General features: G+C 45.7%; 1 protein-coding gene and 1 pseudogene across 1 annotated transcript; one reads left to right on the forward strand and one right to left on the reverse strand.

Moving 5' to 3' along the window:
- Positions 1-538: 538 nt before the first annotated feature.
- LOC139389488 (vesicle-associated membrane protein 1-like) lies at positions 539-11196 on the forward strand. The gene is made up of 5 exons (XM_071136320.1): positions 539-1284; positions 2810-2960; positions 4281-4439; positions 5407-5458; positions 9247-11196. Coding segments are annotated over exons 1-5 (381 nt in total). The 5' UTR covers positions 539-1282; the 3' UTR covers positions 9264-11196.
- A 296-nt stretch (positions 11197-11492) lies between these two features.
- LOC139405765 (tapasin-related protein-like) lies at positions 11493-14143 on the reverse strand (annotated as a pseudogene).
- Between the last annotated feature and the right edge of the window lie 684 nt (positions 14144-14827).

Consider the following 14827-nt stretch of genomic DNA (forward strand, 5'->3'; position numbering starts at 1 on the left):
ATATTTGACTAAGCATTCCACATATTAAATTGCGCCACGGCGTGGCTAGCACGTTTTCAATTCAACCGACGACCGGGTTATATTGATCCATACCACAGCTCACTGCTGTGCAATAACGTTTGCACTGCGTCCTCTCTCTCATTTTGTATTAATGTACTAAAGAGGAATAACCGAGTTGTGGTCATGATGAAACGAGTAAATCAAACATAGGGACAGATAGTGATTATTCTACAACTGGGTGTTCGTGAGAGGCCTAGTCGTCCCGGTGGAGAAGGGAGCACTTACAAGCCAGAGCGCGCGCGCGTGTGTGTGTGGGGGGGGGGGGGGGGGTTGCGGAGTCAACATTCTGTACCAAGCAATGTACCGCAGTGTCGTCCTGCCGCCCTATCCGGCACAGAGAAAACTGCAGTACTGCAAAGTGTGGAGAGAGAGAAAGGGGAGCGCAAGAAAGAGGAGGGAGGGGGCTGGGAAAGAGGTACCGCACCATCGTTATGAGTCCAACTGGAGAGAGAGAGGGGAAGGGGAGCGACGCATTATTGCAGTATAGTGCCATCACACAAACACACTAACGAAATTAGCGCACTAAACCCACAAACCGACACACACAGGTACGCTTCCACACACTCGCCGGGAGAGGGGGAACAACGGTGGTGTTAGATAATTCTGAAATTAGACCACCGGAAAATAGTGAAATTATATAATTGGGTAATCTAAAGGAACATGAAATCAGTTGTGTTTAGTTTTGAAGGGGAACGTGCAACCTAAACCATTGGTGTGATTTTGAGCATCTCGACTCAGCATTCTTGGAATATCGCGATTTCTCTTGCATAGATTTATTATCTAAATAAATTCGCCAAGCATCCTTGGATTTATCTCTTATGGATTTTACGAACTGAAATTGAGAATCTGTGCATCAGCCGTATTCACTTTCAACCTCTTGTTCCGCTGCCTTTCTTCGAGCGAATTATTACCCGACGCTTGCCTGGGAATTGCGGTACTTTGGGGATGACTTGCGGTGCTAAAGCATTGCTTTGAGATTACTGCATCAGCTTCTGCATCCGTTTGTTATTAACGCATCAATTTAATCAGTCGAGTCTCTGAGGTTCTGGACATCTTTGGACGACAGCAGAGGTTTTTCCCATTGCTTTTTTGTGATTTCGCTTTTTAAATTTTTGACTTCAGACCCTTCGCCCTTCGTCTCTCGCGCTCTCTCTCTCTCGCCCCCCTCCCCTACCCCCACAGCTCACTGACAGTGAGTCAGTTCCAAGCAGCTGCATAGAAGATGTGAGTATCAATGCAGGGCTTCCTATTTTTGACTTATTCTATTGATTTGTTCTATTCACTAAACATGTTTTATTCTAATATGTTGAGTATTTATATCATGTTGTCAGGCTCTTTCTATGCTCTATTGATTTGTTCTAGCTTAATGTATTTTGCTGACGCAAGTCTTTTCCCGTCACAGCAGCTCTGAATGATGGATCTCGTCTACTGTAGTTGATTACCCTCAGTCCTCTTCTGGGCTTCAAAAGAAATGCATTTTTTGAATTATTATTTTAATTAATAATTGGCTTATTTCAGCTGAAATGATGTTTTCTTTCTTTATACTATGGGGTTTGAACCATATGGTTCTAGGGACTTCCAGGTTATCAAATGTCTGTGAAGTATTAGAAAATCAATATCAATGTGAACGGATTGGTCTGAGCTGAGGCTAAGACTGTGCAGGATGTTTGTCTTCTTCTCCTGTTACAGGAGGAAATGCAGTAGGGTACTACGCATGACATCTGGGATGAGACTGTCCTGCACCTGCAGTATAGAACAAGTTCATGCCTTTCAAATGATGGCTATATTCTTCATGCAATAGTTGCCTGTACTGTATATTTGGCTATTTTCAATAGTCTGAGTCAGGACCAACACCCACATAGGAGTCCATGGAGGCTGTCTGTGTTAGAATGCTCTCACCCCTCCCCTTTCCCTCATCACCCCTCCTCCCCCTCTCTTTCGCCTTCTCTGAACCAAATTAGTTGTTTGCCCCATCTTTTAACCCTTCTTAGTTTTCTCTCTATTCTCTCCTTTTATTCCCTTTCTCCTTATCCCTCTCTCTCTCTCTCGTTATGTCTCTCCCCCCCCCCTCTCTCTCTCTCTCGTTCTGTCTCTCCCCCCTCTCTCCCTCTCTCTCTGTCTCAGGGAGGCATCTATCCCATGTACAACTGTGACTTTATCCACTTTATTCTCCTCACCAACAGCTTTTCTCCTTTCTGTACCTCATCATTCATCTTTCTAATGCATCGCATTAGTGAAAACCAAGACTGTTCTCAGGGCATTCTCCCAATATTCTATGAAAAGTCACTTCTGTTAGTCAAAACCGGCAGACCTGCCCCGAGAACAGTCTTGGTTTCAGCTAATGCGATATAGCCTCCCCAATACACTTTCTCTCCCTCTTCCCCTCTCTTGCTTCCGATTCCTTCCTTTAGCTCATATCCCTTATTTCCTCCTCCTCCTCCTCCTCTTTCCCCTCTCCTCATTATACCTGCCCTTCTGTGTTTTTAAACTTTTAATTTGAATGTCTTTTATCACTGAGTACTGTTATCAAGGCTTATTTTTTGAAAAAAGTTTGAGTTACAACACCTCTAAAATGTAGTTGTTTCAGCTTGACTGCTAAATGTAAAATGTTCTCCTCCTCCCCTTCCCCCTCTCCCTCACATCTGTCCCTTCTCTTCCTCTCCCCTTTCTCATCTCCCCATTTATTTTTCTTCCCCTTCCTCAACCCTCTTCCCGTCTCCCTCCATTCCTACCTCTCTCCCCTTCCCAGGTCTGCCCCAGATGCTGCTCCCCCAGCTGGACCTCCCGGAGCCCCAGGGGCCCCGGGAGCAGATGGAGCCCCAGGTGGAGGGCCCCCACCCCCTCCTCCCAACACCTCCAGCAACCGCAGGCTACAACAGACACAGGCCCAAGTGGAGGAGGTGAGCTAGTGTGACACGCACATACAGTACCAACCAACCTGCTCCTGGCTTCGATACCATGCTCCTAACAGTACTCCCACTCGTGCCAAACCATATAGTACAACATTTTAAAATACAGCAAGTAGCTAGCTTGTCAATCTGGGATTGACGTCACAGCGTGAGACAACTAGCAGCAATTAGGCCAGATCTGGGCTGCATTTCCAGTGGCTCCCTGCTCTCTGCACTCATTCACTCTCCTTGGTGTAAGCAATAGCGCCACCTAGTTTCCCCCATTTTGCTTTCATTTATCCAATTCAATGAAATAGGGGAAGGGAAGGAATGAGGGCAGAAGTAAAGGAAGAACCTTCTGGACTGAAATGCAGTCACAAGTCAAGCTGTAGAAACAGAGCTGACATTCTTTGATTGTTGGGAAATCTAAAAATAGAGTAGCATAGTCTACTCTACAATGCAATTTGATTTGTTTTACGATTTATTTCAGTAATGCTTTGGCTATCCAGTCTCCGTCAGGGTGTGGGGGTGTGGCTTTCTGGGATCAACATGATATTCCATCGACCTGACCACATGAATTTGTCATTTTATTGCTGTGTGTTTGTGGTGTGTGCATAATGAATGAAGCGCTGAGAAATGTTGTAACAACTATTCCAAAATACAATACCCAAGATCTCAATTTGGCTAGCATACAATACAACATAGCTAGCATACAATACAACATGGCTAGCATACAATACAACATGGCTAGCATACGATACAACATGGCTAGCATACAATACAACATGGCTAGCATACGATACAACATGGCTAGCATACGATACAACATGGCTAGCATGCGATACAACATGGCTAGCATACGATACAACATGGCTAGCATACGATACAACATGGCTAGCATACGATACAACATGGCTAGCATACGATACAGCATGGCTAGCATGCGATACAACATGGCTAGCATACGATACAACATGGCTAGCATACGATACAACATGGCTAGCATACGATACAACATGGCTAGCATACGATACAACATGGCTAGCATACGATACAACATGGCTAGCATACGATACAACATGGCTGTCTATGATGATGTTTTATATATTCTATTTTTATGGCCAACATTATGTTAGCTATTAACATAAAGAAAATAACATGGTTGATCAATTTATCTTAGTAATGGACTGCACTGCAGCTTGGGAATGGTTTCATGCTGTATTAAATTGTGTGATGTGGGCTTCTATGGCTCGGGATGTCAGTAAATTCCTCTCCTCTCCTCTCCTCTCCTCTCCTCTCCTACCTACCCCTCTCCTCTCCTCTCCTCTCCAGGTGGTGGATATTATGCGGGTGAATGTGGACAAGGTTCTGGAGAGGGACCAGAAGCTGTCGGAGCTGGATGACAGAGCGGATGCTCTCCAGGCCGGGGCCTCCCAGTTCGAGAGCTGTGCAGCCAAACTCAAGAGCAAATACTGGTGGAAAAACGCAAAGGTAATGACAGTGATCAATGATTATATTGTCATTCACATTAGCAGACACTTTCATCCAAAAGGACTTAAAATTATCATATTCAGGAGAATTGCAAGGTAATGGTAATATTGATAATGAATGTAATAGGGTTATTTAGCCAACTCTTTCTATCCATACAACATGGCTGTCTATGACAGGGTAGGCTAGTGGTTAGAGCGTTGGGCTAGTAACCGGAAGGTTGCAAGTTCAAATCCCCGAGCTGACAAGGTACAAATCTGTCGTTCTGCCCCTGAACAGGCAGTTAACCCACTGTTCCTAGGCTGTCATTGAAAATAAGAATTTGTTCTTAACTGACTTGCCTAGTAAAATAAAGGTAAAATAAAAAAATTTATAAATTAAAAAGTGACAGTGTGTACTGTCATATATATATAAGTTAACATATCCAGTGTACTGTATGTGGCCCATGGGGGAATCATTCAGAGCTACAACTGTGGTGGTGTTGCAACCAGTACCACGCCCCACCAACCAACTGAGCCATGGTGGTGCAGGGCGCTGAGGCGAACACACAGCGTCTGTCCCTGGAACACTGCCCCCCCCCCTTTCCCGCGCACTAATCCCCTAATTAGCGTCTGTGGGCGAGAGGAGCGGCGCTCCGGGGAATGGGGAAGTAGGGAGGCTCTCACTGCAGTTTTCTCTACACGCAGTTATTCTTATTAATAGCACCAAAAATACACTGACTGGACAAAAGGGAGTGTGATGAAATGTTACGCTCTGCTTTTTGTGTTTGTCATCGTGCTGGGTTGGTGTGTGTGTGTGTGTGTGTGTGTGTGTGTTTTTGGTCAGCAGGACTAACGTTAATCCGCAGAGACTTCATCCCTGAATAAAAAACACATGTTTAATCATCCCGAGGAAAATCTATCAGGTTTATTAACTAGAAGAATAGAAGAATAAAGAAAGCCTTTAACTCTCCATTTGCTTTTCTTTCCAGATGATGATCATTATGGGTATCATTGGAGTTCTTGTGGTCGGAGTCCTTTTCTGTAAGTACCATTATTCACTTTCCCCTATTACCATTCATTGATACCCACTCGCATGTAGCAAGTTAGACGGTTTCTTCACGTCTTTTAAACTTCATTTGGACATTTCTTGGCATATGAATTATTGTGCAGATTAAATGAATGTCCATACTGCTGTATTGCATTAGCGGATACTCACACTGCTCTCAGGGCAGGTCTGCCAGTTTGATTAGCAGAAGTGACTTTACGTAGCTGGTTAGGAGAATTAACGTGGCAGGTTAGGAGAAGTAGGTTAAAGTTAGGAAAATGGTTAGGGTTAGCTAAAATTCTAACAATATCTAGCTGCAGCCAGGCCTGTCCTGAGAACAGTCTTGGTTTCCACTAATGTAATTCTGAATCCATACTAGTCAAGTGCAGTAGATATTAAGGCGAAGGCCACAGCTATAATCAGTGTGCACTTATAACAGGCCCAGGTCTGCCCTGCTCTGACGGTCTCCTAGTGCCTACTCTTATGTCAATAATTCATGACAACGTATTACAGTAAATTATTGAAACAGTATAAGTCCTCTGTTACCAGTCATTCAGTAGAAACAACACATGTGTAGATGTAGCCCACTGAATGCAAAGATCATTATTTAGCTGGTAACACATTGTTAGATGTATCTTCAGTTTGTGATTTAGGAACCCATAAATCGGCTGACACAATTATTGAATGATCTCTCTCCCCCCTTTCTCTTTCTCCCTACCCCCCCCCCTCTCTCTCTCCCCTATTTCTCTTTCTCCCTACTCCCCCCGCTACCCTTTATATATCCCTCTCTCTCCCCCTCTCTCTCTCCCTACTTCTCCCTACTCCCCCCTCTACCCTTTATATATCCCTCTCTCTCCTCTCTCTCTCTTTCTCCCTACTCCCCCCTCTACCCTTTATATATCCCTCTCTCTCCCCTCTCTCTCTTTCTCCCTACTCCCCTCTCTACCCTTTATATATCCCTCTCTCTCCCCCTCTCTCTCTCCCTTCTCCCCTACTCCCCTCTCTACCCTTTATATATCCCTCTCTCTCCCCCTCTTTCTCTCTCTCTACCCTTTATATATCCTCTCTCCCCCTACTCCCCCCTCTACCCTTTATATATCCCTCTCTCTCCCCCTCTCTCTCTTTCTCCCTACTCCCCCCTCTACCCTTTATATATCCCTCTCTCTCTCCCCCTCTCTCTCTTTCTCCCTACTCCCCCCTCTACCCTTTATATATCCCTCTCTCTCCCCCTCTCTCTCTCTCTTCTCTCCCTACTCCCCTCTCTACCCTTTATATATCCCTCTCTCTCCCCCTCTCTCTCTTTCTCCCTACTCCCCTCTCTACCCTTTATATATCCCTCTCTCTCCCCCTCTCTCTCTTTCTCCCTACTCCCCCCTCTACCCTTTATATATCCCTCTCTCTCCCCCTCTCTCTCTTTCTCCCTACTCCCCCCTCTACCCTATATATATCCCTCTCTCTCCCCCTCTTTCTCTTTCTCCCTACTCCCCTCTCTACCCTTTATATATCCCTCTCTCTCCCCCTCTCTCTCTTTCTCCCTACTCCCCCCTCTACCCTTTATATATCCCTCTCTCTCCCCCTCTCTCTCTTTCTCCCTACTCCCCCCTCTACCCTTTATATATCCCTCTCTCTCCCCCTCTTTCTCTTTCTCCCTACTCCCCCCTCTACCCTATATATATCCCTCTCTCTCCCCCTCTTTCTCTTTCTCCCTACCCCCCCTCTACCCTTTATATATCCCTCTCTCTCCCCCTCTTTCTCTTTCTCCCCCAACCCCTCTACCCTATATATATCCCTCTCTCTCTCCCCCTCTATCTCCCCTATTTCTCTTTCTCCCTACCCCCCCTCTACCCTTTATATCCCTCTCTCTCCCCCTCTCTCTTTCTCCCTACCCCCCCCCCTCTCTCTCTCCCCCTCTCTCTTTCTCCCTACCCCCCCTCTCTCTCTCTCCCCCTCTCTCTTTCTCCCTACCCCCCCTCTACCCTTTATATATCCCTCTCTCTTCCTCCCTACCCCCCCTCTACCCTTTATATATCCTCTCTCTCCCCCTCTCTCTTTCTCCCTACCCCCCCTCTACCCTTTATATATCCCTCTCTCTTCCTCCCTACCCCCCCTCTACCCTTTATATATCCTCTCTCTCCCCCTCTCTCTTCCTCCCTACCCCCCCTCTACCCTTTATATATCCTCTCTCTCTCTCTTTCTCCCTACCCCCCCTCTACCCTTTATATATCCCTCTCTCTTCCTCCCTACCCCCCCTCTACCCTTTATATATCCTCTCTCCCCTCTCTCTTTCTCCCTACCCCCCCTCTACCCTTTATATATCTCCTCTCTCCCCCTACCCCCCCTCTACCCTTTATATATCCCTCTCTCTTCTCCCTACCCCCCCTCTACCCTTTATATATCCCTCTCTCTTCCTCCCTACCCCCCCTCTACCCTTTATATATCCTCTCTCTCCCCCTCTCTCTTTCTCCCTACCCCCCCTCTACCCTTTATATATCCTCTCTCTCCCCCTCTCTCTTTCTCCCTACTCCCCCCTCTACCCTTTATATATCCTCTCTCTTCCCCTCTCTCTTCCTCCCTACCCCCCCTCTACCCTTTATATATCCTCTCTCTCCCCCTCTCTCTTTCTTCCTACCCCCCCTCTACCCTTTATATCCCTCTCTCTCCCCCTCTCTCTTTCTCCCTACCCCCCCCCTCTCTCTCTCCCCATCTCTCTTTCTCCCTACCCCCCCTCTACCCTTTATATATCCTCTCTCTCCCCCTCTCTCTTTCTCCCTACCCCCCCTCTACCCTTTATATATCCCTCTCTCTCCCCCTCTTTCTCTTTCTCCCTACTCCCCCCTCTACCCTTTATATATCCCTCTCTCTCCCCCTCTCTCTCTCCCCCTCTTTCTCTTTCTCCCCCAACCCCTTTACCCTATATATATCCCTCTCTCTCTCCCCCTCTATCTCCCCTATTTCTCTTTCTCCCTACCCCCCCTCTACCCTTTATATCCCTCTCTCTCCCCCTCTCTCTTTCTCCCCCAACCCCTCTACCCTATATATATCCCTCTCTCTCTCCCCCTCTATCTCCCCTATTTCTCTTTCTCCCCTACCCTCTCCCTCTACCCTTTATATCCCTCTCTCTCCCCCTCTCTCTCTTTCTCCCTACCCCCCTCTACCCTCTCTCTCTCTTTCCCCTCTTCTCTCCCCTTCTCTTTCTCCCTACCCCCCCTCTACCCTTTATATCCCTCTCTCTCCCCCTCTCTCTCTCCCTTCTACCCTTTACCCCCCCTCTACCCTTTATATATCCCTCTCTCCCCCTCTCTTTTTCTCCCCCAACCCCTCTACCCTATATATATCCCTCTCTCTCCCCTCTCTCTTTCTCCCTACCCCCCCTCTACCCTTTATATCCCTCTCTCTCCCCCTCTCTCTTTCTCCCTACCCCCCCCCCTCTCTCTCTCCCCTCTCTCTTTCTCCCTACCCCCCCTCTACCCTTTATATATCCCTCTCTCTCTCTCCCTCTATCTCCCCTATTTCTCTTTCTCCCTACTCCCCTCTCTACCCTTTATATCCCTCTCTCTCCCCCTCTCTCTCTTTCTCCCCCTCCCCCTCTACCCTTATATATCCCTCTCTCTCCCCTCTCTCTTTCTCCCTACCCCCCCTCTACCCTTTATATCCCTCTCTCTCCCCCTCTCTCTTTCTCCCTACCCCCCCTCTACCCTTTATATCTCTCTCTCCCCTCTCTCTTTCTCCCTACCCCCCCTCTACCCTTTATATATCCCTCTCTCCCTCTCCATCTTTCTCATAGTATACTTCTTCTATTGAGTAATCCCAGCGTGGCAGGACAGACATGAGAGCGAAATAGAAGAGAAGAAGAAAACAAATCGACACAAATCCAAACTCCTGTCCCGCCCCCTTTATCCTCCACACCAGGTCTTCCATCTAGCACTTAAACATGACGCTAGTGTGTAGATGTTGTTGCTCTCTTTTCTCTTCGTCCTCCTGCCCTTCTTTTTGATCCATCTTTCTTCCTCTGTTTTGGTGTGCTGTCTCACTCACTATCTCCTGCCTCTGCGTCTCATACATTATTGAAATGTGCAGTAGGGAAAGAGAGAGCGAGAGCGAGAGAGCAGGAAGGGAATGAAGGAGGGAGGAGATAAGAAACCCCTTGTGACACAGGGACAGAGAGGACTGGAGCATACTGTAGGGAAAGCAGGAAGAAGTGAAAGAGAGAGAGAGGGAGTGCAAGGAGAGAGCAGCAGAGAAGCAGTTCTTTCTATCCAGATACGCCAAAGCTTGTCCGTGTTACCTTTTGGAGAGCGTACCACATTTGTAAATTGATACTGACATACAATACCTAACAACCCCTCCTGATCCCCTACCTCATACCACTACCATTATTAATACTACTTACTAATACAAGGTCATGTTTAAGAGTATGATCATTTTGTCATGTGTGTGTACTTGTGATCCAAATCAGTGTAGCCAGTAGCTTTTTCCAGGGTTAGTTGATGTAGGCCTTGACTGGCATTCCTGCCTTTTCCTTTACCTCCCTCTTCCTCTCACTCGCTGACTGTAGTGTTTAAGAGAGAGATATAAGAAAAGCCAGGAAGGATACTGGAAAAGGCAGAAACCACTTTTGGGACACTGACTTTTAGTATATCTTTATTCTTGTACCACAGACAGACAGACGGACAGTTAGCTAGATTGACATTGACAGACAGAAACAGACAGTCTGTACCTACATAGAGTATTCTTTCAGGAGTGCAGACAAAAGTCTATAGAGTATTAACTCTCGACACACCTAAAGGCAGGTCTGTGTAATAAAACATAGCACATTTTTGATTGATTAGTGAGCAGCTTTACTGTGTTGTGGTTGTGTTCAGACACTCTTGTACGTTCTAGTAGAGAGGGTACAGGGTTAGGGAGGAATGGTTCAATAGACTGTCCCTTATCTGGAGAGGACATAACCAAATAACCCCCCAAATAACCCACTTCCTGCACATCAAACCAACAAAAACACACACACTGTTACCTACAGTATCCAATAGGCCCAATGGAAGTAGTGTTTGTGTCTTACTTGACTTGCATGGCAGACGATGTCCATAGTTTTGCCTATTTGTGTGACCTATGTATCTGCCATTTCTGAAACTTAACTGCCGATTGTACATTTATTTTGTTTGGTTTAGTGGTTTTCAGGACCTGTGTATAGGCTACTGTAGCTATGCGCTCAATTAGTAACTCATGCGTATGCAATATAATGAAGCTCAAGAGTTTGCCAAATTTTTGTTGCTCACATGCTTTCAAAAGAACTAATACACAACCAGAGAACAATGGTTGCTACAGTAGTATTCTGTCAGGGAAAAAACGACAACCATAGTAGCGTACAAGTAGTACTATAAAGTACTTCATCTTTGCCAGACTATTGCTCCTGAAAATGTGTTTTTTAGTTAGTTTATATTTTACTTTTGGTGTTGGATATTCCAGAAAATATAATTTTCCTCTCAATGGTTGATAGAGGGACTGTTTGACACATTGTACAAAAACAAATATGAAAAATAGCTATGTGTAAATTGCATTTATGAATGAAAATAGTGGTGATTACTCAAAACAATGATCTAATAATATTGTGCAATAATATTATTAGGTAAATAAATGATACAACATGATAATACTGGGAGAGATACAGCTGGATCGTGAGAATTCTTTAAACGCATGCTTACCACTTGATGCTAATAAAGAAAATCATCGACATGAATGTTTTCATCATTGACGTGAAAATGAACAGGTATAATCCCACACCGTCTCTCCAGATTCAGAGAACAACACCAATGATACTATCCAAGAAAACATTTATTTGAAGAAAATGTACAACTGTTTATAGTACAACAGTAATTCACATTACAGCAACTCTTAAGACATGCAAGAAAAAAGAAAAATGTATTACTTGTCTGTTTGGACAGAAATTTGCTTCGCATCTCTAGGCTACTGTTGTCTTACTACAAACAATAGTTAAAAATACAAGGAGGTCCATAGGGAGCATGGGGTACTTACCTATTTCATCACTTGGTAGAAGAACAGAACGATGATAACCAGAAAACCCAGGACCATCCAGTAGGAATCTGTAACAACAGGGAACCGTTTGGACTAATATGAATGGACACCATTTTGTTTCTGCTCAGGTTCTCCCAATGACTCACAGTCAGCAGGCACCCAACAGGAGAAAACATTTAGCAAAAGAGCAGTATCTGAACCTGCCTGATAAGAACACTCTATTTTAGTTGTCCATTCACGCATAATGAACGTGACCCATCAGCAATGCTGATGTTCACCTAATTTCCTATTGTCCTCTCACGCCTGTGTCTGTAGCAGCCTACCTGGCTCAGGTGTCTCTACTGTCAGGCTGAGGGAGAGGGGTGTGTCCAGGGCCGGGTGGGTCACTCTGCAGGTGACCGTGGTTCCAGGGGGGAAGGTGGAGGGGTGCAGGGTGAGGTGGGAGGAGATGGACATGGTCCTGTCGCTGTGCTGCCGATGGCTGGAGAGGAGACACCTGGTCTGATAGAACGCCTGGCTCTGAGTCTGTAGAGGAGACGGAGAACCACTCCATCTGAGAGAGAAGAGAGTCTCAGTATAATGTCTGTAATATTTAGGATATCCATATTATAAGTGCTGTACGATGACCTACCAATGATCTTCTGATTTCATTAGAGGTATGATCGCTGTGTGCTTGTGTGCTAACCACTTTGAAACAGTGGTATCTGTGAATATGAATGACTGAATATTTCATTGGTGGACCGCACCAGACACACCTGGACATCCAGAGGGTAGTAGTTCTTGCAGTGGCAGCTCAGTTTCTGGGGCAACTCATCCCGAAATACCAGCTTCTCCTCAGAGAGAGAAACATGAGGAGGTTCTGAAGACAGAGAGACTTCGTATTTAGATGTGAATAGTGTGCACACTATGTCACACATGACATAGACACCTAATGTAATAAACACATGTTCATATGTGTAGAGAAATAATGTACACAGGAGCAATGTGGGTTAAGTGCCTTGCTTAAGGGATTTTCCATATTTTTGTCGCTGACATTCAAACCAGCAACCTTTCGGTTATTGTACCAACACTCTTAACCACTAGGCTACCTGCTCCCTATGTAAAGAGACAATCAATCACAAGTGTTCTTAGAGGGACTCACGTGTGACGTGTAGCTGTATGACCTGCTGGGCCTGGTACAGTCCAGTGCTGACGGTGCAGATGTAGGTCCCCTCGTCACATACCTTCAGTCTGGCCAGAGTCAGAGACGCATTACCCTGCCCCACCAGCAGGGCGGCATCCACGCTCGAACCCTCCCTCTCCCTCAAACAGAGTATGATGAGGTGAAAATGAGGTCCAATTCTCATAGTAAGAAAGTAATCATTCAGTAAACCTCTGGGTTCCTAGCTATGACTAATATTTTCCATCTCTGGGTGGATAATAAAGTTGGAATGTTGACCATGGAGGTCCTAATGCACTTTATGTTGTGATGGTAAGTAGACCTAACTCATCCAACACTAATAGCACCATCATAACTACTTAAATAATGCCTTTATTCTCTCACCTGCTGGCCCCTCCTCCGCCTCCATCTGCCCTGCCCTAATCTCCAGCATTTTCCTCCCACTTCCTCTGTGCTGCCACTCAAGCCCCAGCTCCTGCCCTGGGGGTGGGGCCTGCTGCCTGAAGCCAGTCCAGGAAGGCCACGCCCCCTAGAGGAGCAGAGGGGGACTCTGAGCGAGAGAACACCAGGAACACCACTGGGGAAGACAAGGGAGAGAGAAAGGAGGGGTTAGGGAGAAAGAAGCAAGTGAAAAGTAGAGAAAGTGCAAGGTACTAGATAAAGAAAGAGGGGTGATGAGAGAAGAGGCTGGGGTGAGAGAATGAATCATTACAATATGACCCGTCTACTCTACCACAGGCATACTACCAAAAGCATTATAATAACCTCCTTGTCTCACCCTCAGTCAGCAAAGTTCCTGATTGGCTGAGGGTGAGTTCCAGTTTGCTTTGTATGAGAGCTGGACGATCTGATTGGTCCAGTGGCAGTGTCTGCAGGACCAATTTGAGGCTGAGCACGCCACCCTCCATCTGCAAGAAGCCAATGAAATAAGCTGGTTCTGTGGAGACCTCCTTTGCTTTATGAAGGAAGTAGCGGCTGATCTCACATGTCACTTCCTGTTCGTTACAGTCAGCATGGAGCAGCAGGTCTGCCTCTGGGATCTCATGAGACTCAACTGTCAGAAAGCAGAGAGGGGTGGAGGGAGAGTGCAGGAGAGGGATGGTGTGAGGGAGAGAGAAGGGGAAGGTAATTCCATCAGGTAACTCTGCTGTACAAAAGAGAACCTGATAATGAACCAACCTTTAGTCTCCAAGATGATGTTGTCAGGATCGGGGACAGCAGGGGGTTTGAAGGGGGTCAGAGTATCAGGTGAAAGATCAGGGGTCCACGGCCAGGTCTCTGAGGACAAGCGTGGCTGAGGTGAGGCTGAAGAGAGCTCCACCTCCCAACCCTCCTCCACCAGAGAACAGGACAGCACCACGTCTGCTCGTCCCTGGCCTAAGAGTCCAGAACATACCGCTATTTCATGTTTAGAAAATGTCGGGAGTGAAGACAAAAAAATCTTACCAGAAACGCATGTAATCAAATATCCAAAAAGCAGCATTTCAAGCATCTTTCCAGTGGTTTTTCTGTCATCAGTAATGACTGACTTTTCAGAAATATACAGAATAGACCCCTGATTGCATAATTGAATTAATGACCACGCTCGAAATCACAGTCGAAGGTATAAGAAAACTATTTTGATACAGTGAAAATGTTAGGCTGTTATACCGTGAAGTTACTTTTGTTTGAAGGTAAACCAAATAAATCAAGTAAAATAAATGGTCGATTAACAGTTCGCGTTGGACGTCTAGGGTTTGATAAGAATAATAAGAATGATGAGACCCATTGATTTATCAAACACCGATTAATAGATGCCATGTTTCCAGCGTGCGTTTTCCATTGCGCTATAGTTTGTTTTCAGCGTTCGAAGCTAGTGCGTCATTGTAGAATTTAGAGAAACTTTGCTGAATTAAAGTGAAAGAGAGTTGTCCATTTTTCAGCATATCCTCCAGAGCAATAACCTGATCCCTCATTAGTTGCTAAAATAAATATGTCCATAACATGTGATCATAGTTAGCCAAACCAATAGATGGCGCTGCTGTTATGTGTATCTGAGTGTTATACTATATAGTACGAGTGAGCCAAGTTAGGCATTACTTACTATGCACTAAATGGAGTTGTATGGATGCTAAACAATGATGCTGAAGTAATCAACATAACCTTGCCTTTGTATAGAACAAACAACGTACAAAAC

Source organism: Oncorhynchus clarkii, chromosome 3 (assembly GCF_045791955.1).
Source record: "Oncorhynchus clarkii lewisi isolate Uvic-CL-2024 chromosome 3, UVic_Ocla_1.0, whole genome shotgun sequence".
Taxonomy (NCBI): Eukaryota; Metazoa; Chordata; class Actinopteri; order Salmoniformes; family Salmonidae; genus Oncorhynchus; species Oncorhynchus clarkii.